Source organism: Etheostoma cragini, chromosome 8 (genome assembly GCF_013103735.1).
Source record: "Etheostoma cragini isolate CJK2018 chromosome 8, CSU_Ecrag_1.0, whole genome shotgun sequence".
Classification (NCBI taxonomy): Eukaryota; Metazoa; Chordata; class Actinopteri; order Perciformes; family Percidae; genus Etheostoma; species Etheostoma cragini.
This window is the reverse complement of record NC_048414.1, coordinates 20,669,742-20,696,910: the sequence shown is the minus strand read 5'-3', so window position 1 is coordinate 20,696,910 and position 27,169 is coordinate 20,669,742. Positions and strand designations below refer to the sequence as shown.

The window sequence follows — 27,169 nt, the reverse complement described above, 5'->3', positions numbered from 1 at the left end:
AAGGTCTGTAGGCCTATGACAGAAGGGAGGTGTTGGGTTTAAAGCCAGTTAAAATGTTGCATTATGTGAAATGTAGGATCCAATTTTGATCTTTCTCAAATCTGTCTGAAAGAGATCATTGGAGGACTTCATTATTTTGTCAAGCAGGAGCTAATTGTAACTACTTTATATAATGTTAGATTGTAATCTAATCTATCACAATGCATCATATTTTACAGTCAAATGATTGGATTGATATGTTAGATATAGATCAGAAAAGTCACTTTAGTTGTAAAATAACTGCAGTGGGGTAAAAAGTAGCCTTTTACTCTTAGATGAGATGGAATAGAGGTGTATATAGCAACACGAAAGTACAAGTGCTTCAACGATTGCACTTAAGTGCAAGAGTAAATGTTTACTTAGGCTACTTATTACCCTATGCTTCAATTAAATAAAACATAAATTAGGCTACATGCCACCAATGCTCTTCAGAAACTTAACCAGAATATTTTATTCTGAAAACAGCAGACAGGAAGTAGTTGTTGGCATGGAATCCTGTCGTGCCAACCAGCTAGCTCATTAGCTGGTTAGCTCAATTTAACCATAACCATATTCCAATATTTAGCTACAGCTGAGGAGGGGGCCAGGTAAGATTATTTGCACAACTTGGTACTGGTTTCCTAAAAATGGGAACTCGTTGCTTTCACTGTCTACCGTTGTTTCTGGGAACCAGCGATGTTAACGTTAACGTTAGCTAACTATGTTAAGTTAGTTATGGTAACATTAGCTGGCTAGACTATGAAGGCAAATATAGACGATTATATTTTCTTCGAAGGATTCAGGACTTGAACGATTAAAACAGTGTTACAATTAGTCAAACAGTCATGCGTGGTGTTTTTTTGTTGTGTAATTGGCTTTCTTTTTTCTTTTTTGCAGCAAACGACGACAGGGAGATTAGCCAGATGAAAAGCTTTAGCTTGCCAGTCTTTGTTGCTAGGCAACAGAACTATCTTCTGACTGTCTGAGGTAAAGCCTGTAATTACATTAGTGTAACAAAATCACGCATTGAACTCGCAAACAACTAAATAATAAAGTGCCTTCTTTTTTCTACTCTTGTTTGATTAGGAATATACAGTAGGCACCATGTTGGTCCCTATATTCACACTGAAGCTGAACCACAAGATTAACCCTCGCATGGTGACTGTTGGAAAATTTGATGGCGTCCACCCATGCCTTACTGCAGCCACACAGGCTGGAAAGGTGAGGAAAATTGATCCAACATAACTTTGGAGAATTCTTAAGGAGCAAAAAGTAGACAGCATAGCACAATTGTTGCCTGAGTACATGATCATTCCTTCTTCCTTTATTTTATCTGATATTTATCTACAAATCCCATGCTTTTTTGTGGCCTTGTTGAAACATTGTTGGAAGTGAGTGACCATATTCTCTACTTTAACTTGCACATTGTTTCTGCACTCCTTCACTTAACAGTATTTCCTCCCCTTTAAAGATACACTCATTACAGCACTGGATTATTATCAAATACCTTTGTTGCATTTACTACTCACTCATACTTTATGCCCTGAATTTTCTGTTTCTCTCTCCAAGGTTTTTATCCATAACCCTCATGCTCGAGGTCAGAAACCTGTGGCCCACCGACTGAGCCAGAGCACACAAGACTCTGACATCTCGCTCCTCAACATCAACCAGGCAGTCACGTGTCTGACGGCTGGAACGCTGGGACCAAATACCACTGGGGACACGCTGTTGGTGGGATCCCAGACCAACCTGCTGGCCTATGACGTCCATGACAACGCTGATATATTCTACACAGAGGTGAGTGAGTGAGAGAGAGAGAGAGAGAGAGAGAGAGAGAGAGAGAGAGAGAGAGAGCGAGCGCAATGGCGTAGCCAATACAGTGTCCCCCGCACTTTCCATGACCTCTGTGCCCCACACTTACAACACGCCTGAGTTGATTTGAACGCATCATTTTGTAGGCTAGTGTGCACGTTACTCACGTTGCCTCAGTTGATTGATAGACTCATACAGATATTGGCAATAAAAAAATAATATATAAAAAAAAAATACATACAAAATTCTAAGGAGGAACATTCATCTAAATAAGCAATAATGAAGATAAGTGTATATGATGGAATAGTGTCATTAAAATGTGGGGCTTTTATGGTAAAAAATGTCTACATACCCCCCCCCCCCCACACACACACACACACACTAAAGCAGTAAAACAGAATGGAACGGTTTATGAAAATGTCGGTGTTTCCGTCAATCATAAATGATATGGAGGCTAGTTGGAATCAGTGATTTAGAGAAACAAATGGGAGTGGATCTTTCATTATAAATCCTCCTTTTAAACAATCCGGCCCCCTCACTTCGGAAATTACGGCCACGCCCCAGAGCGGAGGGTTGCAGTATTATTACATTACACAATCAAGCACTCAACTCCCTTAGTATTCCTCAAACTATTTGTTTTTTACAGTGTTCAGGTGTCAATAACCAAGTAAAAAAAAAAATAATGCTTTATAATGGAAAAAAAACAAAAAAATAATGCTTTTATTGTTATGTTAACTTCCTGTCACAGTAAAATGATTGGGCAGCATCTGGTTGTAGGGCTGGGCATTGTTAAAAAAATCTTTATCGATACCAATACCATGACTTCCATACCGGTCCCTAAGCTATATTTTTTTTGATACCAATTTGATAAAACAAAGGAAATTACAACAAGGCACATATCTTTTTATTTATTTTGCAGCTAAGAGTCTTGCTCAGAGAGTTTTCTCCAACGTGTGGCATTAGACAGCCAATCACAAGCATTGTTAGATCTTGGTAGAAGCATGCTGCAAGCTTATTGGCCAACTGACGCTGATGAGATTTACTCCTTAGGTATTTTTAATGACAAGGCATTTTTTAATACACAATACTTCAGAGGCAACAAAAGGTGCCTAAAAGGTACCCTCTCTACCCAGCCCTACCTGGGTGTCAGGTTTAGTGCAGTATTTGTTTTGGTATAGGAGGTTTTTGATGATAGCTGCTCTGGAAATGAAGATGTACCTGAAGCTACTGATGATGAGGAATTTGGTTTTGTGCCATATATGAATTAGATCTTCCAAGTGTTGCACTTTCCTGGAAAACCAAGGCCTTCAGCTGTTGTGGCAATGGCTGGTGGTATAAAGGAAATAGATGCCATGATTTGCAAAAGCTGATGGATTGTTTTGTCTAGAAAATGTAGCCACTTTGGCTGAGGAACTCTCACATCTGACAATCCCTGACATCTAAAAATCTTGAAATGGCAAAATACTTTTGCGAAATAGTTTGCTTTTGTTAATAATTTGTTCCCAAAAGTTTTCGATATAGGCGACATTAATTTAATGATTGCATTAATCGGCACCGCTAAAGACCAGAGGTAAGTAGGATTGTTTGAAAAAACACCATGGCATTTAGGGGTTAATCTACAGTGTAGTCAGGCTCAACGGAGGTACATTGCTCTGATAAAGCCTGACATCCCATATTAGATACAGTGTAGCCAGACCATACTGTAGCGCCGACACAGAGCTGTATCGATGTTCAACTTTTTGAGTGATTTTGCTGACAAATAGACATCTGGACTGGAGTGAAAGCATCTATGCTTGTCTTCTGGGTAGAGACTGAATGTTTTACAGTATTTCATCTTAAAGGACTTTGTTTCTGTTTCTTTTATTGGGTGTAGGTGTCGGACGGGGCCAATGCAATTGTGTTAGGAAAACTCGGGGACATCCCGAATCCTCTCGCCATCATTGGAGGGAACTGCGCCCTACAAGGCTTTGACTTTGAGGGCAATGATCACTTCTGGACAGTAAGAACAGCGAGGCAACACTTTATTAAAAGACCACATGACCGTCTTACATTCAAGAAAGTGGTTTCATTGAATAGTAGTATAGCGCACAACTTATGAGACAGTGACACTTTATCAAACTGTAACTAGTTTCATTGGTAAGAGCACATTTTCATTTGTTATATTTCAAAATATTCAGCCATTTTCCATCCACCTGTTGGACGAGATCACAGTGGTTGGGCAGCGATTATTTTCACTCCGTGACAAGATTAATAACTCCTTGGCTAAATCAACTAGATTAATGTATTCATGAAGTGTCTTGTTGTTAGGTAACTGGTGATAATGTCAGATCTCTGGTGCTCTGTGACTTCACCGGGGATGGGAAAAATGAGGTAAGTCCTGACTGTCTTCCTCCTATCTCCCTTCTGTTTTCTATAGCCCTTTACTTTGAAAAAAGGTTTACAGTTGTGTCTGAACTATAGACATGGGTTAGTTTTAAGATGAATTCATGTTAATAGTAGGGCTTGGACAATATGCTTTTGTCCCGATTTAATTCTTTTTACGATACATGTATGCCAATTCCATTTGTATTCTGATTTTCATGTATTTCAACTCGATATTATTGATTATTGTGATTTACTTTTCCTTCTTTAACAAAAAAAGTGTTGAATAATACACTTCTAGAGACAATATATCATGAGACATTTTTAAAAACTGATTGTTTTCTCAAATCATTGGTAAAAATAAATAACCAAATAAATGTTGACTCTAGGACTAACAATTGATTTTAAAAATTGTTGCAAAAAAAAATTCAATACATAGGTTTTTAGATTTTTTTTTTCCCACCCCATTGTTCAAGTGATCATCATGTTTTTTGTTTACAGCTCCTGGTTGGATCAGAGGACTTTGACATCAGGGTATTCAAAGAGGATGAGCTTGTGTCTGAGATGACTGAAAATGAGGTGAATGGATGCAAAGTATTAAGCTTGTTTATTTCAGGGAAACATAGTTTTTCAAAAGCCTATAATTGTGTTTGGCACAAAGGACAGTCCCACATTAGTACTATCATTGAACTGTTACTGGTTGTATCTTGTTTATTCTCTTATCTGTTTTGTACTGTAGCAAAGTAATATTTGTCCTTCTCCTTACAGACAGTCACATCGCTATGCCATATGCATGACAGCAGGTTTGGCTATGCCCTTGCCAATGGCACCGTGGGAGTTTATGACCGCACCGCCCGCTACTGGAGGATTAAGGTACTGTGATGTTATTTCCAGACAAAGGGAAAAACTTAAACGAGTCATTCATAGGTCACAGGTCAGGGGATGAAACCTCTTCATTTATAAATATGTTTTTGTCTAGACAGCTGCATGATAAGGGAAGGGTTTGTTTCAGGAGTGTCTCCTTTTGGAAGTTAGTGGGCCAGCTACACTGTGTTTAAGGCAACCGCAATATCTTTGTTTACTTGTTTACTTATTATCCCTTGTGTTGTCGTTCAGTTGAACATGCAGCTTTTTGTTTAACTGGGTCAACATTTTCAATTAAAAACGTTTTGGTCGTCTGTATCAACACTTGTCACTTTTTCGATGCCTTACACTATATATTATTGGTATAGGGAGGTACTGGAGTTTATGCACCAATCCAATACCACGTAATAAAGCCGTAAAGAAAATCGATGTTAAAGGTCCCATGTCATGAACATTTCACTTTATGAGTTTTTTTAACACAAATATGCGTTCTTCCAGCCTGCCTATGTTCCCCCAGTGGCTCGAAATGGTGATAGGTGTACAGCGAGCACTGGGTATCCTGCTCTGCCTTTGAGAAAATGATAGCTCAGATGGGCCGATCTGGAATCTTGCTCCTTATGAGGTCATAAGGGGCAAGGTTAGCTCCCCTTTGTTTTGCTTTGACTGCCCAGAGATTTTGGCCCACCCATAAGAGAGAGACATCATGGCTTTCAAATAAGCAAAGTGGCAGTTGGTCAAGGCCACACCCCCAGCCTCCACCTTGCCCTGCCTCTCTTGTTCTCATAAGCTACAGATTCAGAATGGCACATACTAAGCTCACTGTGGGACTGGCTCTAGTGATTCTAATTCTGCACCGAGGCTGCATTTTGGGAAAGAGACTTCAGACCACTAAGGTCTATATGAAAGCCTCCAAAGAGCACCATGTCATGAGACCTTATAAAGTAGTTCATTTATGTTCTTTTTCGGTTATAACTGACTGTCAAACTGGATAATTCTATGTCTTTAATCATGCAATCTGTCCCATATCTTGCTCCATCTGAGCCTGTTTGAGCCATTTCACCCATACCTTTACATTTGTATTGTCTCTCTCCCACATCAGTCTAAGAATCATGCAATGAGCATCCATGCCTTTGACCTGAACGCTGATGGGGTGGTGGAGCTTATCACTGGCTGGTCCAATGGAAAGGTCAGCACACAACCTAGCAGGCCTGGCGTTTACAAACAAGCACTCACACCTCAGAAATGGGATTTGGAATTAGATTTTTGAACACGACAAGCCATTCATTTCTAAAGTATGTCTAGCTGGTCCTCAGTGTTTGATTGCGTTTCCCTTTTTATGTTTAGATTGATGCTCGTAGCGACCGCACAGGTGAGGTCATTTTCAAAGACAACTTCTCCTCTTCTGTGGCCGGAGTGGTGGAAGGAGACTACAGGTTGGATGGACAGAAACAACTTATCTGCACCTCCATAGAGGGAGAAGGTATGTTGTTTGTGCACTACATAAATGTTGCCGCTTTAGTAACTAGTTACTTCACAAGTTAAGATTTTTGCACACAAAACACACAATATTTTATTATGAATAAAATAGGGCTGTCAAACGATTAACATTTTTTAGTTGATTAATCGCATAGTAATGGTGAGTTAACTCACGATTAATCACATTTTTAAAATTCTATTTCAAATCCACTCAAATTGAAGTTAAATGAGATTATCAAATGTACTTAATAAGTAAAAACTAGACCAATTGATCTCAAGGGGGTTTTATTGACTGGCTGTCACTTACTGCATTTGTAATCAAGAAGTTACTTACAATTATTGTATGTAAAGTGGAACAAAAAACAAAATAATGTCTGATGATGTTGACAGTCAACTTGCTGGGTCTTGAGTTCATCAGTATTAGGTGGGCTATGTTTGAAGTGGCCAACCACTTTGCGACATTTAGCAGGTGCACCGTCAAATACACTGTTTTGTAGAGACACTGAGACTGAGCGTTGAATACTATGAGCCGTGCACGGCAGGTGTTCGAATGGTAGCTGTTTCGAAGCTGCAATCATATTTCTAGCACTGTCTGTGTTCAGCGTGCTCACTTTCTCTTCAATGTTCCACTGACCCGCCACATCCATAAAATGACTCGCGCATACGTCAGCCATATGCCTCTCATCAGTTCTCATTACAGTCAATGCATGTGAATGCGGCTTCCACTCCTGATCGATGTAATGAGCTGTTACTCCAAGATAGCTATGATTACCTAGCGATGTCCAATAGTCACCAGTAAGCGCGACATAAGCTGTGTTGTCCAAATTCGTAGCTAGTTGTGCCTTCTCTGTGTCATACCACTCGTGTATCCTGGACATGACTGTGGCCCTGGATGGCAACTCGTACGTGAGGTCACCGGAGGCAATCCGGATAATATCACGGAGACCTTCGTCTTCCACTATATAAACTGGTCTGCATGCTGTGGCTATCCATTTAGCTATAGCTTGGGTCAGTTTACTGGAGGTTGACGTATCCATCGATCTGCTTCTAAAACGGCTGTCAAGTGTAGTTTGTCGTGCGTTACCAGAAGCAAAGCTTACGCTGGGATCCGTGTGCTTGGCTTGCAAGTGATACCTCAGACTGGATGTACTTCGGTGATAACTAAACTCAGCTCGACAAATGCTACATATAACTTTAGTTTTGTCAAGTGTACTATCTGTCAAAGTTTTGAAAATAAACTTCCCATCCATTGTCCCTTCTTTCTCCATAATTCAACTTCTGTGCTGATTCTTTTCAATCTGGCTTTCACCCTTCTATGAGACTACCACTTGGCGGCACAGCTACTGTTCATCAGTGTCGCGCGCCCTGTGCAAACACCTCAATACGGGTCATTCAAGGGGTCAAAGACAACGTGCGTTAATTGCGACATTTTTTCTTAATCAAATTAATTATGATAGCGTTAACTCGTTATTATTGCGCTAATTTTGACAGCCCTAGAATAAAACTACCAAACAACATATAGGCCTACAAGTAAATGTGAAATGATTAGGCAATTAAACACTTAGTTGATTGATAGACCTGTTTTGATTGTGTCTAAAATGTGAGGACTTTTCTCCATTGACTTTTACTTTTAATACTTTAAGTACATTTTCTTGATGATATTTCCATACTTTTTTTAAAGTAACATTTTCAATTAAGGATTTTTACTTGCAACAGAGTATTTTTACAGTGCTGTATTAACACTTTTACTTAAGTAAAGGGTCTGAACACTTCTTCCACAACTCACTAACTCCCTACCAACTGTCCAAAAGAGGTGTGGGTGTGTGTGTGTGTGTGTGTGTGTGTGTGTGTGTGTGTGTGTGTGTGTGTGTTTGTGTGTAAGGCTGAGAGGACTTGTGCTGTCACCTGAGTACAATGTAGCTTTGTTGAATTTTATTTGCTAGGTATTTGTAATTCTCTGAACAACATTTCCACTTCCTGAGTACTTCAGTTCATGTGAAGATACTTCAATAAAATAAAATAAAATAACGACTACATTCCTGCCTAGGATTGGGCATTGAGAACCCGCTCTAACTTGGAACCGTTTAAAAAAATTATGGAAACATTATTATTATTATTTTTTTTTAAAGGAATTGTTTTAAAAATTTGCATTCTAATCCGATTATCATTTCCAAATTTACCTCATGCGAGCTTTGGTTTCAGTAGTGGCCATGGTACTTCCAGGCGCTTGTTGTTTGCACTCACGATGCACAGTAAGCAGTACTCAGTAAGTAAGCAGTAAGCAGTGTGGCTTTATTTTACGTTGAAAAAGCCTGGGAAAACTGTAAATCACCATTGAATCAAAGTAAGATGTTCCCCTTAGCTGTGATATAAGCATGTGACCCGTTTCAACTCCACCCCTCAAAGAGCCGGACTTGAGAAATGATAAAAAAACAGAATCAAAGAGAAAAATCGGAATTGGCATCAGAATTGTAGAAATCATTTAAAAGAAATGCCCGTCCCTATTCCTGTCAGCCTCAGCTGTAATGCACTTTGAGCTTAATTCAGACATGACATGTAAACATGCTGAACATTATTTGTGAGAACCATGTAAGCTTGGTTCAGGAATGTCATCAGTGATGTAAATGTGTGTATCTTGTAGTCCGTGGTTACCTGCCAGCCAGTAAAGACCTTAAAGGGAATCTGATGGACTCTAGTGTTGAACAGGACCTGATCAGAGAGCTCAGCCAGCGCAGACAGAATCTGCTGCTGGAGCTACGCAACTATGAAGAGAATGCAAAGGTACATATTAAGAATGTTAATCTTCCAGGTCCCCAATCATGATGCATCAATGCAATGTTACACCCCTAGTATAGTACATATATATTTGTTCCATCATTTATGTATTTGTCATTTGATTTGATTTTTTATCAACATTATACTGAAGCACAGATATTACAAACATGATGTAATATTTGGTAATTTCTTAATATCATTCTTCCATGATATAGTCAAAGAAAAAATTGGATATGTAAATTTTCCATTTTACCTATTGGTTCTTGACAAGATATTGTAAAAAATGATAGCACATCATTTTTAAGATTATTGTTCATTTTACTGACTCTGATGACCTCCCGGCTGTTTACAGGCGTGATTCCCTCAGCTCACATTCTCAATTTTGAACCCGAGATTTCTGAAAATACACAGAATGCATTGCAATCATGTTTGCTGAGCAAAATACCTTTCACATATTTCTTTCTCCCTTTTTCATTTTATCCTTGTCACATCTTGGCCACATCCCTGTTTATTTCAGTGAAAGCGGACACTATAGACAATCACAGGATGCTTAGGTGACATTGGTCTGCATATTTTTGCATGCTAACATCATCAGAAACTGTGCTGTTGTTTCAGGGTGTGTCAGAGACAAACAGTGGGATGGGTGTCATACCAGCCAACACTCAGCTCCAGACGGCGCTGTCAGTGAGACCTGCTACGGAGGTTCAGAAAGCTCATGTAGAGCTCAGCATTTCAACACCAAATGGTAGTGTTTTTATCACTTAAAGAGAGTTTACCCCCAAATAAATAACACATAATTTCCTCTTTCCTGTAGTGCCATTAATCAATCTGGATTCATTTGTTGTTGCCCAGTGTTGGAGATATCGGCCTAAAGATGTCTCATCTCCAATATCAGAATCAGAATACTTTATTGATCCTCTCAGGGAAATTAGGTAGTTAGGCAAAAAGATAGAGTAAGAAAAGAGAAAGTCAATACGTGTTTAGAGTAACATAGCTGTTGTAAGGAATAAATAAAAATGTTAAGTAGAATTAAAGTAAGATTAGGTTACAAGTAGAATTAGGTTTTAAAGATTGCATAAATTCTATTGTAGTGCAGTGTCAACAAAGTACAGTACGGACATAAACAGTACAGTGTGAATAATACAGTGGCTTGAGAAAGTTTACACACCAAGGCTAAAGTTAAAAAAGAGGAATAAAAAAACATCTTTTGGAAATTGATCTTAATTCAAAAAAATTAAGGAAAATCCAACCTCTTAAGGACACCAATTTTTTTGTGAATGAATAATGTATTGTAAATAAATTAATCTTCCTTAAAATACAGACGGCATAAATATACACACCCCTATTTTAAATTTCCATAGAGGCAGGCACATCTTTATTTTTAAAGTCCAGTTATTTCATGGCTCCAGGATATTATGCATCAAAGCCCCATAACCCCATATCATCACATACTCTTCACTATACATAGACTTAGGCATGGGGAACTTTCCATAAGATCATCTCTCAATGCAAATCATACCAGCTATTAAGCTAACTGAAATAACACCATGCCATTCTCTAGCTATGGTGAAAGGTATGTGATGATGTGGGGATAATTTACTTCCAAAGACCAAGGGACCTTTATCAGGATGCATAGTGTCCTGGATCTGTGAAATAACTGTCCTTTCAAAATAAAGTGCCTGCCTCCATGGGAATTTAACATAGGGGTGTGTATACACCCCTGTGTGTATGTGGCCGGCTGTGGCTCAGTGGTAGAGCGGTTGCCTGCCAATCGGAAGGTTGGTGGTTCGATCCCCGCCCCTGCAGTCATTGTCGAAGTGTCCTTGGGCAAGACACTTAACCCCGAGTTGCCCCCCGATGCTGCGCATCTGTGTGTGAATGTTTATCTGATGAGCAGGTGGCACCTTGTATGGCAGCCCCGGCCACAGTGTATGAATGTGTGTGAATGTTTCCTGTAGATGTAAAAGCGCTTTGAGCAGTTGTTAAGACTGGAAAGCGCTATAAATACAGCACATTTACATTTACATTTATACTTAAAGCGGCTTGAGAAAGTTTACACATCCATGCTAAAGTTGACATAAAAGTTGATCGTAAAGCCCTAATTAAAAAATGTAGGAAACCCCAACCTTTTAAGGGCACCAATTTTCTTTGTGAATGAATAATGTATTGTAAATAAATAAATGTTCTTCCCTAAAGTTCAAGGGGCATACATATACACATCCCTATGTTAAATTTCCATAGAGGCAGGCAGAGTTTTACTTTTAAAGGCCAGTTATTTCATGGATCTAGGAAACTATGCATCCTGATAGTTTCCTTGGCCTTCGGAATTAAAATAGCCCCCATCATCACATACCCTCACCATACATAGACAAAGGCATGGGGAACTTTCCATAAGATCAACGCTCAATGCAAATCATACCAGCTATTGAGCTAACTGAATTAACACCATGCCAATCTCTAGTTATGGTGAAGGGTATGCAATGGTGGGAGGTTAGTTTAATTCCAAAGGCCAAGGGAACTTTATCAGGATGCATAGTATCCTTGACCTATGAATTAACTGGCCTTTAAAAATAAAAACTTGCCTGCTTCTGTGGGTTAACATAGGGGTGTGTATATTTTAAGGAAGAACATTAATTTATTTACAATACATTATTCATTCACAAAGAAAATTGGTGTCCTTAAAAGGTTGTATTTCCCTAGATATTTTTGAATTAAGGCATTAAGATTAATTTCCAAAAGATGTTTTTTATTCCTCTCTTTAATCAACTAAAGCATGGGTGTGTAAAGTTTCTTAAGCCACTGTTAGTAGCAGCAGTGAATAAAATGAAACATTTTGCACATGAAATTTTACACACAAATTTGTGCACCAAGTAATTATTGGACATAAATGTGATGTGGAGATATGCGCTGTGAGATCAGTTTTATGTGTAACACTCAGATGGGAGAGGTAAAAAGTTTGATAAGGGAACTAGATGGCACTCGGCTTGCACAAAAACATTTTTGTAAAAACTCAACAGCAGTGTCTCTTTCCAGAAATCATAACCCGGTTACTAAAAATAATCCACAGATCTGGTTGTGAGTAATTTCATGTAGGAACTATTTTCTTTCTACCAAACTACACCTGCCAAACGTAATCACTGTGTAGAGGGAAGCGTACTCATGCTTGAAAGGCTTGTGCTTGGGTCAGTGTGACATGTAAACTAGGGCTGAACGAGATTGTGTTTTAACATCGGCATCGCAACGTACACATGTACAATAGTCACATTGCCGCACATTGTGACCTTGACGCTAATCCTTTTTTGCTGCTTGATAGAAAAGTAAACTTTCACCGTTCTCTTTTAACAGGATTATTACCATCCAACCCTTCCCCTTTAAGACAGGTAGCCATATGGGAAATGTGTGTATGTGACGTTAGTCCAACTGGGTTTATTGTTTTGGGAAGTGAGGCTCTCCGTGTGTAGAAAAGTACCGTAGGCAGCAGCTGGCGCTGACACAGTGATACGCATAGTTTCCGATGGATAATCAGTGAAGCTACAGTAGTCAGTGTTTTGTGTTGCCTGTAAATACAAACTAAATTACCTGATTAATGCAACATAATCACAATGTCTCTTGGCCATTTTTCCCCTCAGAAAGCTGCTAACAGCCAGGCTAAAGCTAATATAGTTAGCCTAAAGAAATAAGCAGAAAGCTGCTACCAGCCAGGCTGAAGCTAATATAGTTAGCCTAAAGAAACAAGGGGTCCGTCTGTCCCAAGTAACATTTCGGTTCGGAGCCGCAACGCTGGAAACGTAACACTAATCTACAGAGGTCTGTGTCGGATCTAACGTAATTTACACAGATTGAATTGCTTTTGGATACACAGAGTTTGTTGCTAGTGTGCGTGACATGCAGGTCTGATCAGTTTATCAAACAAACAAGCTGGCCCCGCTAGTTGATCACAAGCTGAAATTTAGAGGAAGCAACATGGAGTCATTGTCATACAATTTAGCCTGGATTGATTATTATATAAATAGAGTGGTGTCATGCTTGTTAACCAGCTAATTTCCCTCTCCAAAATCACTTCAGAAGAGTAGCCACAGTAACCAGCATTAAAGTTTAACAAAGAATGGGTGACATTAGAAAAGATCCTTTTTAATTATCTTCTATGTAGATGCACTCCCCTACAAAATCACCGCAGTAGTCGAGAATGATTTATTTTTTTCCAAATAGAGCTATATATATATATATATATATGTCATCTTTCAAAAATGACTTTTTCTTTTTTCATATCACAATATCTATCGCAGGGGAAAAAATATTTGAAAGAAAGCCATCAAGGGGGACAGTGGGATACCTGTCATATGGCCAGCCACCGTTACAATATGGCTTAAGTGTTTTTTCAGCATTACAGGTAAAAGGAGAAATACGTGTCTTTGGTTTTGGGGTAAACTGTGCCTTTTTTTTTTTATAAACAGAGTGTCAAGCATCTCACAGAAAGAGTAAATACTAAATCCCAAGTCCCATAATCTCTCCTTCAACCCTTCCAGAAACCATTATCCGTGCGGTGCTCATCTTCGCTGAGGGGATATTTGAGGGGGAGAGTCACGTTGTCCACCCCAGCGCCCAGAACCTGTCGGGCTGTGTCCGAGTCCCCATTGTCCCCCCAAAAGATATACCAGTAGATCTGCACATCAAAGCATTTGTTGGAGGGAAAACTAGGTAGGATGTGTGAGTAAGTGATGCGATGCGTGCTGTCGAGTACACTTTTTAAAAAATTCTTCCCATTTATTACACCTTTATTTTGTTTTCTCTGCACATCACTTTTTTTGTCCCATCCAGCACCCAATTCCACGTGTTTGAAATCACTCGGCAGCTGCCTCGTTTCTCCATGTATGACATCACAGTGGACTCCTCAGCTGCTCCCCCCACTGGAAGGGTCACATTCAGCATCAACGACCGACCACAGCGGGTAGGCTGGCAGCGTGTCTCTCAGGAAGACTGAGGCAACAGGACAACATGATTCTGATCAGTCAGCAGCATGCTCACGGCAATAAAATGCAGTTATATGTTTTCCATATATATGAATGTATGAATGTAATATTTAATATATGTAATTGTGTTTGTGTAGGTGGTGATGTGGCTGAATCAGAACTTCCTGCTTCCAGAAGGAGTAGAGAGTCCTGACATTACTTTGAATTCACTAAGAGGAGGGGGACTGTTGTCCATCAGTATGGCCAGCAGTGGACAGGTACAAACACAGACAACAACAATGATGTGTTTAGCTATAAGCTTAACTCCGAATCGTTGTTTTTTTGTTGTTGTTTAGCTTTTACTTTACATTATCAAATGCATTAAATTACAAATGCTTCAACGCAATATTCAAACACAAAGGGACCAATAAAATCAACAGGACTTGTTGTTTATTTAGCAATAATAAATATCTTTTTGAAGAACTGATTTTAACGCTGTCATCGATCATTACCATCAGTTTAGCTCTCACATTTTAGCCCATTTTTTGACAAACCTCTGATGAGTCAGGAGTAATGAATTTCATTTATCATACCCCACGCGTCACTAGATGTATTCAATCTTGCATCAAGTTGTCTAGTAGTGTACATTTTATGCATTTAATTAAATACATTAAATCAAAGATTGAAGGATAATGGGTTTAGATTGTGAATACTGTTTCTTTTGTGCTCATAAAGGAAAAATGTGACTGTAAATAATTTGTACTTTACCTTACCAAGAGTGAGCAAATACATTGATCTTAATTTGCACAAAGAGACAATGATAAGGTGAATTTATCTCTAATTTGCCCAATCAGATCACTCTGACAACGGATGACATCGACCTGGCAGGGGATCTGGTCCAATCACTGGCCTCCTTCCTGGCAATAGAGGACTTGTCAGCAGAAGCAGACTTTCCCCGATACTTTGAGGAGCTACGCACTACACTTACTGAGGTTTGGCTCATACTTGTACTAATACTCCAAGAAACTATACTTTCTGTCCATCGTCATATATACAGTACTGTGCAAAAGTCTTAGGCAGGTGTGAAAAAATGCTGTAAACTAAAATATGAGTTCCAATATGAGTGTTTATTTGTATCAATTTAGAAAATGCAAAGTGAACGAACAAAAGAAAAAACTGAAAAAACTAAATCGCATCATATTTGGTGTTACTACCATTTGCCTTCAAACCAGTTCCAATTCTTATAGCTACACTTGCAAAAGGTCGGGCAACATGGAAGATCGTAGACGCAGTGGTCAGCCAAGGAAACTTTGTGCAGCAGATGAAAAACACATCAAGCTTAATTCCCTTTGAAATGGGAAGATGTCCAGCAGGGACATCAGCTCAGAACTGGCAGAAAACAGTGGGACCCAGGTACACCCATCTACTGTCCAGAGAAGTCTGGCGAGAAGTGGTATTCATTGAAGAGTTGCAGCCAAAAAGCCAGACCTCCGGCATGGATACTAGGCCATGTGACTCAACTTTGCATGAAAACATAGGAACTGGGGTGCAGAAAAATGGCAGCAGGTGCTCTGGACCTATAAGTCCAAATTTGAAATATTTGGCTGTAGCAGAAGTTAGTTTGTTCGCCAAAGGGCTGGAGAGCGGCACAATAATGAGTGACTGCAGACAACAATGGATGATAGTCGAGGTTCCTTGCAAGTTTGGGCTTCATTTTTGCAAATGGAGTTGGAGATTTGGTCAGAATGAATGGCGTCCTCAAGGCTGAGAAATACAGACAGATACTTATCCACCATGCAAAACCATTAGGGAGGCGTATGATTGGCCCCAAATTATACATACATTTTAAACATATAGGATCATTAAGAACTATCTTCAGTGTAAAGAAGAACAAGAAGCCCTGGAAGTGATATATCACACACACACACACACACACACACACACACACACACACACACACACACACACACACACACACACACACACACACTAAGGATTTAAATGCCTGAGAGAATTGAATGTGGAAACAGTTGTGATGGACCTCAGGTCATCAGGCAGCTTGTTCCAGAGGCAGACACCCCACTAGACCTGGATCTGGGCCAGGTGCCTTGCTCAAGAGCATCTGGCAGTGCCCAGGAGGTGAAGTGGCATCTCTCCAGCTACCAATCCACACTTTAGTCCCTCCGGGGACTTGTATCAGCGACCCTCCGGTTCCCAACTCAACTCACTACAGACAGAGCTACTGCCCCCCCTCAAGACCTTTGCTACAAGACCTTCACTACAAGACCTCCTCTAGAAGACTTTCAGTAGAAGACTTCTGCCTTGTCAGCAGAGAGAATGCAGTTTTTGTTGTTGCTGTGGTTTAATATTGAGTCTTAAATATCTGTATGCTAGGTGGATGAGTTCCACTCTGTCCATCAGAAGTTAACTGCAGCCATGGCCGACCACTCCAACTACATCAGGAACATGTTGGTGCAAGCAGAGGATGCTCGCCTCATGGGTGAGATGTGAGTAAGCACACTATGCATACAGTCACTTTTATAGTCCTTTTTAAATATACTACAATATGTATGGCAACACGTGGACAATACTTTAATCTGTCTGTCATAGAACTTTTTCTTCCGATATCTTGACATTGACAACAAGTTTTGATGACTGCATGCAATTTACCAAACACAAGCAGAACATAAACTTAAATATAAGAGCCAATCTTAGTTTTTTCGTACACTCTGTACCGGACGTTCTGGGTGAATTATTTAAATATTAATATATTTCTTTTTTACTAGTTTTGTTGATTGTGGTTTCATTTACTCAAGCATTATATGCATTTTTTTTATCAAATTGTCAGAAATAAAAGCAAAATGCATAGAGTAAAATAAATTCCTGTGTTGAATTTTTGATTATTTGGCTAAAGAACCACTAAGCTTTTTGCAAGCAATTGCGTAATGACGTCACAAATATGCTATTCCCCCCCCCCCCCCCCCCCCCCCCCCAAAGTGCCACAAATTTCTTCCTAATCTGTGGGGAAACACTGAACTTTTCAAAATTCAGCAGCACCACAATCCTCCAAATGGACTACACATCCAAATCAGACCTCTCTAAAACAGTTTGCAACCGAGTGTATATTTCACCATATGTTTATTGATAATATTGATATGGGATCTTTGAATCTTTTTCACCACAGGACCAAAGTAACTGTTTCTCTTTTGCCCTCTGTAGGACAACTATGAAGAAGCGTTACAGAGAGCTGTACGATCTAAACAGGGATCTGGTCAATGAGTATAAAATCCGCTCTAACAACCACAATGCACTGCTGGCCTGCCTCAAGTCTGTTAACCAGGCCATACAGCGGGCTGGTAGACTCCGAGGTGTGTGTGTGTGTGTGTGTGTGTGTGTGTGTGTGTGTGTGTGTGTCTGTGTCTGTCTATGTGTGTGTCTGTCTGTCTATGTGTAGGACACACGGTAACAACCACATTTCCGGTGCAAAAGAAACCTGGGTTAATAACATATGTGTACCGAGTTGCCCGTTCTATGTTTTCATGCTAACCGAATGTGTCTCTAGCTTGAAATAAGCTACCACAAAGTGCTTGCTAGCTGCTAACGCTAGCTTTCAGGGAATAGGGTGAATTGCTATTTTCTACCACTAATAAGGCTCAAAATAGCCCTACACTTGACCAGTCAACCACAAACGCTGTGTTTGAGCCATGGTTGCGCAGCGTTCGTGGTTCAACTGGTCATGGCTGTTTTCCAAGATGGCGGCTGCATGTAAACATAAACGCTACTGTCTTCATAATCTATATTTGTAATAAACTACCTGTACACTTACAAAGTTCTCAATGCTTTGGTTGACAAGTAGGGACCCTCGGTATGCTACTGTTGAAGTGTGGTGCTATTTTGAGCCTTGTTAGTAGTATAAAATAGCGATGTACAATACAATATGTATGTGGCTTACCCTAGCTACCCAACTGGAAAGCTTCTTTCCAGCAACTGTAAAAAAAATGTCAGTGTTTCTTATAGCTTCGTTATGGAAGCGTATACCATGTAGCGTATTAAGGATGAACAGAGTTTTGACTTAGCAGGGGAACAACACTCAAGACCACATCAAAAAAGAAGAAAGGTCAGTGGTCTCTTGGTCTCACTCTTCTGGCAAAAAAACAAGAAAGTCTTTTATTTCAATGCCTAGTTTATGTTAAACTTCCAAGTACAGGGTAAAATAAAGCTAAGTAACAATCCACGTGTAGCTGCACAAACAGCCTTCTTTAGGAGCGAGGGCCCTCAGCACACAGTTTTCACTTTTAGCAGATACAAGATGGTTGCAAACACCTGAGCGAGAAGCCAGTCAACTTGTAGTCTGCATTGCCTGACCTTCCTCCACGGCGCAGCGAAGGAAGGTCTGGCTACTCCACACAGCATTCCCGGGATGGGAGAGAAACATGCTCTAAATTATGGGCATTTCTTTAAACGAGTCACAATCATCATTGGGCGGCGCTGAGTGCTGCATAGAGCCACAGCGTCATTGCAAAATAGCCTCGGGAAAGAACTTGTTTTGGTGTAACGTGCTCGTTCAAAGGTTGTTTTAGGTGTGCAACAGAAAACTCAGATTGGACAGATAGTCTAGCTAGCTGTCTGGATTTACCCCGCAGAGGTCTTAGGAGCAGTTAACCATAGTCCTCAGAAATCTACCAGAGTTTGAAATGGCAACACAAAGGAAGCGGAAGGTGACGGACATCCGGACAAAAGGATGGACATTTGTCGGAATTTCACGCAGCACCGGAACAATCCCCGTAAGGAAATGTCATCAATATAGACTAGTGAACTTACATTGCAAAGTATGACCACTAGATGGCTCTACACGATATGTGGAAGAAAGAAAAGGATGATAAGAAAAAAAACAGATGAGAAAAAAAGATTTAAAAAAACACGGATGTGCAAATCTTAAATAAATATATATTAGGAATATATAACCATTTTCCAGCATTGTAGGGCTACAGTCCCATACCAAATAGACCAGAACTACTACAAACATATCAATGTAATCAATTTCTCCGTTAAGTCCTGAGTAGGCTGTTGACTGCATTTGGTGTATATAAAAAGTTTCTCTGCAATAATAATTTCAGTTGATTAATTTCAATTTCAATTTCAATTTTATTTATAGTATCAATTCATAACAAGAGTTATCTCGAGACACTTTACAGATAGAGCGGGTCTAGACCACACTCCATAATTCACAAGGACCCAACAGTTCTAATAGTTTCCTCCAGAGCAAGCAACAGTGCGACAGTGGTAAGGAAAAACTTCCTTTTAGGCAGAAACCTGGGACAGACCCAGGCTCTTGGTAGGCGGTGTCTGACGGGCTGGTTGGGGGTTACAATGAAGAGTGGCAATAACAGTCACAAAACAAAAATCAACAAAAAAAAACAATCAATGAAGAAACAATACCAGCAACATATAAGAGTAAGTGATCAGGTTTGTTTGTGAAGAAAGCAGAAAGGATGGTGTTCTATGGCTGGCTATAGTATAATGAGTAGAGGTGTTTTTTTTTAATCTAGATTTAAATATGTCAACTGAGTAAGCTTCTTTAACATGTACTGGGAGGCCATTCCGCAGGTGAGGGTCACGTTAGGAGAATGCTCTATAACCAACAGCCATCTAAATAAAAGCTCTTTAACTTTTTGCTAGAAGAGTGCCTTGGACCTTTCTTCTTCTTTGAACTTTTGTGATTCCTACCAAAGAGCACCTTCATTATTTGTTTGAACTTTTGAGCACTCCGGACCTTTTCTACATCCATGACAACATGTTGTCATATCAGATCTCTAGCTGGCATGACTTATGGGTATAAAACTTATGCCTCAAAACATCATTTGGCAACATTAACAACATCCATTGTCATTTAGCAGTCAAACATGTGGCATTTATTGTTGTTAAAAGTGTGTATATACATACATAGGGTTAATGAGATTGGTTTCACTGTCAAATGGCAATGGACAGAACTAAAAACTATGCATTTGTGTCATACTTTATGTGTTGCATACCTGTCTTATCTTATCATAATAATCTGTCTGTCGCTGTTCCTTCTCTTCTTCAGTGGGTAAGCCCAAAAACCAAGTTATAGCTGCCTGTCGAGACGCCATCAAGAGCAATAACGTCAACGCACTCTTCAGGATCATGAGAGCTGGTGCTGCGTCCTCCTGAGAATGGGAGGAGGGGGTGGATGACGCAGGAACGGACAAATAGATTGAAAGTACAAGCACAACTGATCAGTACTGTAATAATGTTGAACTTCATCTATGTCATACATGGCAGCAGCAAGGATGTTTCCCCATGGGACGAGAACTACACGTCCCAGGGACCCGCTGTTGCAGCCTTAATCTATCTTCTTTCCACGATTTAGGAAGAAGCAACAGCCTGGCAGCAACATTTAGCAACAGCTCCATAATACTTTTACTGTAAGTGGAATCTGACATTCTGCTCGCTCGCAGACATAACATGCTGACCACAGGCTCTAGTGCACTAGTGAAAATGTCATCCATCTCAGTCTAATCTCTGTGGCCGTTGGAAGAGCTTGATTTAGTGTAAGCTTAGCTAGATACTTGTCAAAATGACCCTTGACACAGCCGTTTTAGAGAGTTCAACTGGACCAAAGGAGCGAGTGAAATGCTTACCCTAAAGAGTTGCTCAAAAGCAATGGAACAAAGCTAGTCTGAGTACTGTGATGCTTTAGAGAAGTTCATTTTGTATTCATTAATCTGATTGGTTTAACGTATGCAAAAGAAAAATTTGTCTTTTTTTCCTTTAGTTATACGCTCACATATACTGTCTAAAAGCATCAGTAGTTAAAAGAAAGAGGATTAAGTCTAATGTCCATTGAATGTACTAGAGTTGTTCCAGACTTTGCACATCTGTGTAAGAAATGTTTAAACTTCAGAGAAGGAACTCTCTGTTCCCACAAAGACTTGAGTGTTTGTAGAAAATGACTGTCTGCTGGATGACACCCTGACTGTTGATCCAGCGGATACAGAGATGTTTAGAGAGAGCACAGCTGGAGCAAGATAGACACAGAAATCACTGGCGACACCGGCAGTTCGGTGTGACGGCTGACGTCTCTGCGTCCAGCTGTTTTGGTGTGTTTGTGTGCCGTTTGTAGCCAAAGAAAACAATTTTAAATGAGTTGAGGTCACGGAGAGGAGCGTTGCTGTGCGTTTAACTTGTTAGCCTTTTGTAGATTGTACACAGATTGTAAATGTAATTTTTCGTTTTGTGGCAGAAACTATTATACACTTGTTTAAAAAAACTTTGTACGTTTTTGGCATTTTTTGAAAACTTTGGGATGTCTACTAGAATTTAAATTAAAGTTCTGCAGATGTTTTTTTTTTCAATTAGTAAGTTTAGCTGTACTATTCCCAGTGGTGGAATGTAAGTACATGAGTACATGTAATGAGGTCCAATTTTGTGGTACTTTTTAATTTTGAATAACAACTTGGAGGGAAATAATGTACTTTATACTCTACTACATTTATTTGACAGCTCAAGTTACTTTGCACATTCAAGTTAATAATACAAAAAAATAATCAACAAATAATGATTTATTATTGTAGCTTCAGGTACCCAGCAGTTTATACATACATTATACCAGCTCTAACATTAAAGAGATAAACACATTAAAAATGCATCAATAATTTTTCTAATGAGCACTTTTACTCTTAGTACTGAATGTATATTTCTATGCTTATATCTACTTAAGTAAAGTTTTGAATGCAGGTCTTTCATTTGTAAGAGTTGGCTACTTCTCCACTGTGGTATTACTACTTTTACTTAAGTAACATATCTGAATACTTTCATCATTAAGTATACCCTTTTTACAGCAGGTTGTTAGGGGTGAAAATGAATTGTTCACGTCTTACTTTCTGCTTTTATGGCTTTTTCCTACGCAACGACCTTACTTCCTGTATACTTCTGATTGGATGCACACGTGTTCCCTTAAAGGTGTTTTCTTTAGGCGCTGCAGATGGTTCAGTGAGTCCATAGTCATAAATTACTGTTACTGCTGCGCTGCATGTGTGTGCTCTCCTGCATGACTGTGCTACTTAAGGTAGTAAGACATTCAAATATGGAAACTCATTTGACTAAGGTTGAATATTGGAATATTTTATATTATATTTAATTACTCTAAGGGTAGCATTGCATATATGCTGCTCTGTTTAACTTCTAGTGCCATAAAGCTTAGAAACGTTTGCGGTCGACTGACTACCTTGCAGAAACAAACTAGAAAAAGACACATGACTCATTTTCAACACGTTTACGCCGCAGTCAGCCCTTTTATTTATTCCTCTCGTCTCTTTTTCCTTAACCAGTTGCTGTGTTGGCATTTGGCTTCAAGTCGCTCCAGTCTAGTTTGAGTCACGTGGTCAGTCTAATGCGGCGTTGAAGAGCTCCTGGTTAGCTCGTTCGTCTGGCAACTGGTTCAAGATAAGACAATAAGACGTACCGTAATTGATGCCCCAGCGGGGACATTTGTTGCAGCAGTACAAGAGAAAACAACAGGAACAAATACATATACAAACAAGTATACAAAGTAATATAAATAAATAAGAAAAGGTACACTGATTAAAATAACCTGCAATTGAGTAGAATAAAATTGATTATTATTAGACTATACAAGAGTACTTGGAGACAAATTACATGATAAAATGACAGTGGGGTGATTAATAGCAGTTAATTAAACAGTATACAGCAGACTAATATCCTATAGAATACAGGGCAAGAATCAGTTTTATAGATTACACATAGTATGAGATGGTACTTTATGAAATATTGAGTGAAATGAGATAAAATGCAGTTAGATAGTAGGCTCTAAAATAACAGAATATAAAGTATATTATGGCAATATAACAGTAGTAGTCGAGATATGGTGTTGATACCTACTTTGGACTGACAGACCGATGTTGGGGATGTAACAATACATTGTAAGTCTATGAGAAGCCACCTAGGCCAGAATTAAATACATTTGTCTATACATACATACTTTAATTACACATACTGTACGTATATACTAGTACTAATCACTTGCACATACTTATATACTTCACTTGCACATACGTATATATTTGGTGTTAAACACTTGCACATACATACATACTTCAATTGCACATCCAGTACATATATACTGGTTCTAACCACTTGCACGTACATACATACTTTATTTGCACATACATGTACAGTATACTGGTACTAACCACTTGCACATACATGCATACTTAATTTCATACATATATACTTCACTTGCACTTATATACTGGTACTAAGTGCTTGCACATACGTCATACATACTTCAGCTGGTACTAACCATGTGCACATACATGCATACTTCAGTTGCTCATACAAATATGCTTCACTTGTGCAATGTGCATACATATATACTTAACGTGTGCTTAATGTGCACGGGGGTCGACGATAGGGCAGGATGGCGGCGTGCTTAAACAGTAGTTTCACTCAAGAGGTCAGGGTTAAGGGGTTCAAGACCACTGGTGACTTATTTATTGATTACTTTACATAACTGTGTTTATTACTTACAGTGGGGGAAATAAGTATTTGACCCCTTGCTGATTTTGCAGGTTTGCCCACTTACAAAGAATGCAACGATCTATAATTTTAATCACATGTACATTCTAACAGTGAAAGACAGAATCCCAAAGAAAATTCCAGAAAATCACATCATATGAATTTATTAAAATTGATAACCATCTGATGAGGAAAAACAAGTATTTGACCCCCTGGACAAACAGCATGTTAATATTTTGTAGAAAAGCCATTATTGGCCAGCACAGATGTCAAACAGTTTTTATAGTTGGTGATAAGGTTTGTGCACATTTCGGCAGGGATGTTGGCCCACTCCTCCCTGCAGCAGCCTCCAAATCATTCAGGTTCCGAGGTTGTCGCCTGGCAACTCGAATTTTAAGCTCCCTCCAAAGATTTTCAATTGGATTCAGGTCTGGAGACTGGCTAGGCCACTCCAGAACCTTGATGTGCTTCTTCTTTAGGCACTGTTTTGTTGCTTTGGCGGTGTGCTTAGGGTCGTTGTCGTGCTGAAACACCCATCCTCGACCCATCTTCATCTCTCACTGAGGGAAGGAGATGTTGGTCCAGAATTCCACGATACATGGCCCCGTCCATCCTCCCCTCAATACGATGGAGTTGTCCCGTCCCCTTAGCTGAAAAGCACCCCCAAAGCATGATGTTGCCACCACCATGCTTGACGGTGGGGATGGTGTTCTTTGGGTTGTACTCGGTGTTCTTTGCTCTCCAAACACGACGAGTTGAGTTGAGGCCAAAAAGTTCTATTTTGGTCTCATCTGACCACATCACCTTCTTCCAGGCCTCTTCTGAGTCGTCCAGGTGGTGAATGGCGAAGTTCATGCGGCCCTGTACATGTTTCTTCTTGAGCAGGGGGACCTTGCGTGCGCTGCAGGATTTCAATCCACGACGGCGTAGTGTGTTACCAACCGTTTCTTTTGTAACTGTGGTCCCAGCTGCCTTCAGTTGATTCATCAGTTCCCCCCTTGTGGTTTTGGGATGATTCCTCACCGTTTGCATGATCAGGGACACCCCACAAGGCGAGATCTTGTGTGGAGGCCCAGACCGAGGGAGCTTGGCGTTGGTGTGGTGCTTCTTTCATTTCCTGATATCTGCACCGACAGTTGATCTTTTCTCTCCAAGTTGCTTTCCGATTCTCTTGTAGCCCATCCCAGCCTTGTGCAGATCTACAATCTTGTCCCTGATGTCCGTAGAAAGCTCTTTGATCTTGCCCATGGTGGTGATGTTGGATGCTGGTTGTTTGGGTGTTGACAGGTGTCTTTTATACAGGTAACGAGGTGAGGCAGGTGTATTTGATGTAGATAATTGGTTGGGATTGGGGCTGTGTCTTAAAGAAAGACTAACTGGCTTGTAGGAGCCAGACTACTTGCTGTTTGGTAGGGGGTCATATACTTTTTTTTCCTCATCAGATGGTTATCAATTTTAATAAATTCATATAATGTGATTTTCTGGAATTTTCTTTGGGATTCTGTCTTTCACTGTTAGAATGTACATATGATTAAAATGATAGATCGTTGCATTCTTTGTAAGTGGGCAAACCTGCAAAATCAGCAAGGGGTCAAATACTTATTTCCCCCACTGTATGCATAAGTATAAGGTTGCTTTCAGAGATGGTTGCGCCCGGAAACAGCAACAGCTAAAGTAAATTGTTAAAAACCTTTCTTTTTAGTAAACTGTGTACACAAGTAATGTTTTCACTGCTCAAGTTCATGTGTAGAACCCCTGGTGATACTTTGAGCAAAGTTTCATGTTGCGTTGGGCCTTCTTTGTGTTTTAGAAGGTTTGTGTTTGTCTTTTGTGTTAAACTAAAGTTTGACTCAGGTACATTAACAAAAAACACCCTAGGTTGCATTCTGGCAAGAATAAATTGATCACTTTGACAGCAAATTGACATTTAGACTCAGATGGGACTTGAACCTCATCCTCCTGAGGTTAAGCCCTGTGTTTATGCACGCTGCCATCCACCACAACAACCAACTCCTTGCACATATATACATACTCAACCACACACAAAACACACACACACACACACACACACATATTATGTATGCATGTGAAAGTGAAGTATCCTTGTATGCACAAGTCAAATATCTTTATTTGTGCAAGTGAAGGATATATTTACATATGCACAAGTAAATGCATGAATGAAGTGTGAATATATATATATGTGTGTGTGTGTGTGTGTATGCACAACTGAAGTATGCATGTACGTGCAAGTGAAGTTTTTAATTTTGGCCTAGGTGGCTTGTTATATAAGTCGGTTAAAAATGTATGTACATTTGTAAATATTACAACCCGTTGAGATAAAGAAAATGAATTGCAATGCAATTTGTAAACCCTCCCTCTAGAGCAGTGGTTCTCAACCGGTGGGGCGCGAGTAGACTACAGGATGGGAGGGGAAAAAAACTGTGCTCAACCACGGGAGCTGCCGTGAGTCCCTCTCCCGTCCAAAAGCACTCACAGTCAGCAGTAGCCTCGCGCAGCAGGCACAGCCTGCAGTCAGAGCCAGGGCTGCCAACTCTCACGTATTGGCCGTGAGACACACGCATTTGACCGGTTTCACACGCTCACACGCCACATCCCCGATTTCTCACGCTGAAGTGTCAACCCGGTCGGTCAAATTTTCTGAAAGATGAGTTTATCTATTGATCTACCTGTTGAGCCACTCGCAATCGACTAGTTGTGCTTTCAGAGACTGTGAGGGGGTTCAAGAGCGCTCCCCGGCTTCAGGTATGAGCTCTGAGTATCACAGACCCGTCCGTCGCTTCGTGTCCTCTCTCTAAAAGAGGACAGAGATAGAGGTGAGCAGCGCGGCTGGTAGCGTAGTAACTTCAGTTCATTGCAGAGGACTCGTTCTGCTGTGGGCAGTGACGCGTTGCATCTGTGCAGACCTCCGATACTGAGCAGCGTACAGCCCCCTCTAAACTATGTCAGAGACCAGAGACCCGAATGGGCCTCTGTGTCTGCCCGACGGTCTGAATGAGATCCACCATATCAGCGGAGCAAAGGCATGCATAGCAGACTATATTACAACTCTCCAAATCTCGGACAACAGAGATGGGAGGAGTTATATTTTGAATGTGCACAAAGTTGTAAACATGAACAGAAATCTGATGAAACACATCTGAGCTATACTTTACTATATATACAAAACTATATATACTATACTATATATACAATACTGCAACGTTGGGCCACTATTGTGCTTCTCTAACCTCTGTGCATCTCTAAATGTAACTGTAATAATTCATTCAATGTTTCATAAAATGAACATTAGTAATATTTCCCCAAAAAAGTAAATACAGTAAGTGGGGCACAGATGA

At 39.9% G+C, this 27,169-nt stretch overlaps 1 protein-coding gene across 2 annotated transcripts; it reads left to right on the top strand.

Moving 5' to 3' along the window:
- Positions 1-364: 364 nt before the first annotated feature.
- Positions 365-20,813, top strand: bbs2 (Bardet-Biedl syndrome 2). Of its 2 annotated transcripts, XM_034878145.1 has the most exons (19): positions 365-626; positions 916-1,005; positions 1,105-1,239; positions 1,588-1,815; positions 3,704-3,829; positions 4,138-4,200; positions 4,693-4,770; positions 4,960-5,064; positions 6,155-6,241; positions 6,400-6,535; positions 9,173-9,312; positions 9,922-10,051; positions 13,833-14,004; positions 14,125-14,254; positions 14,414-14,533; positions 15,110-15,247; positions 16,650-16,762; positions 17,475-17,623; positions 20,341-20,813. In XM_034878145.1, exons 3-19 carry the CDS (start codon positions 1,123-1,125, stop codon positions 20,445-20,447), a joined length of 2,139 nt encoding a protein of 712 aa, XP_034734036.1. In that variant the 5' UTR covers positions 365-626; positions 916-1,005; positions 1,105-1,122; the 3' UTR covers positions 20,448-20,813. The 2 variants fall into 2 exon arrangements, with proteins under 2 accessions (XP_034734036.1, XP_034734037.1); XM_034878146.1 differs by lacking the exon at positions 916-1,005 and having other exon boundaries at positions 492-626.
- Positions 20,814-27,169: the final 6,356 nt, after the last annotated feature.

Coding starts and splice junctions, on each gene's coding strand:
- bbs2 (XM_034878145.1), top strand. CDS start 1,123: ATGTTGGTCCCTATATTCACACTGAAGCTGAACCACAAGATTAACCCT. Junction 3,830..4,137: donor GCAATGATCACTTCTGGACA/GTAAGAACAGCG, acceptor TCTTGTTGTTAG/GTAACTGGTGATAATGTCAG. Junction 4,771..4,959: donor CTGAGATGACTGAAAATGAG/GTGAATGGATGC, acceptor TTCTCCTTACAG/ACAGTCACATCGCTATGCCA.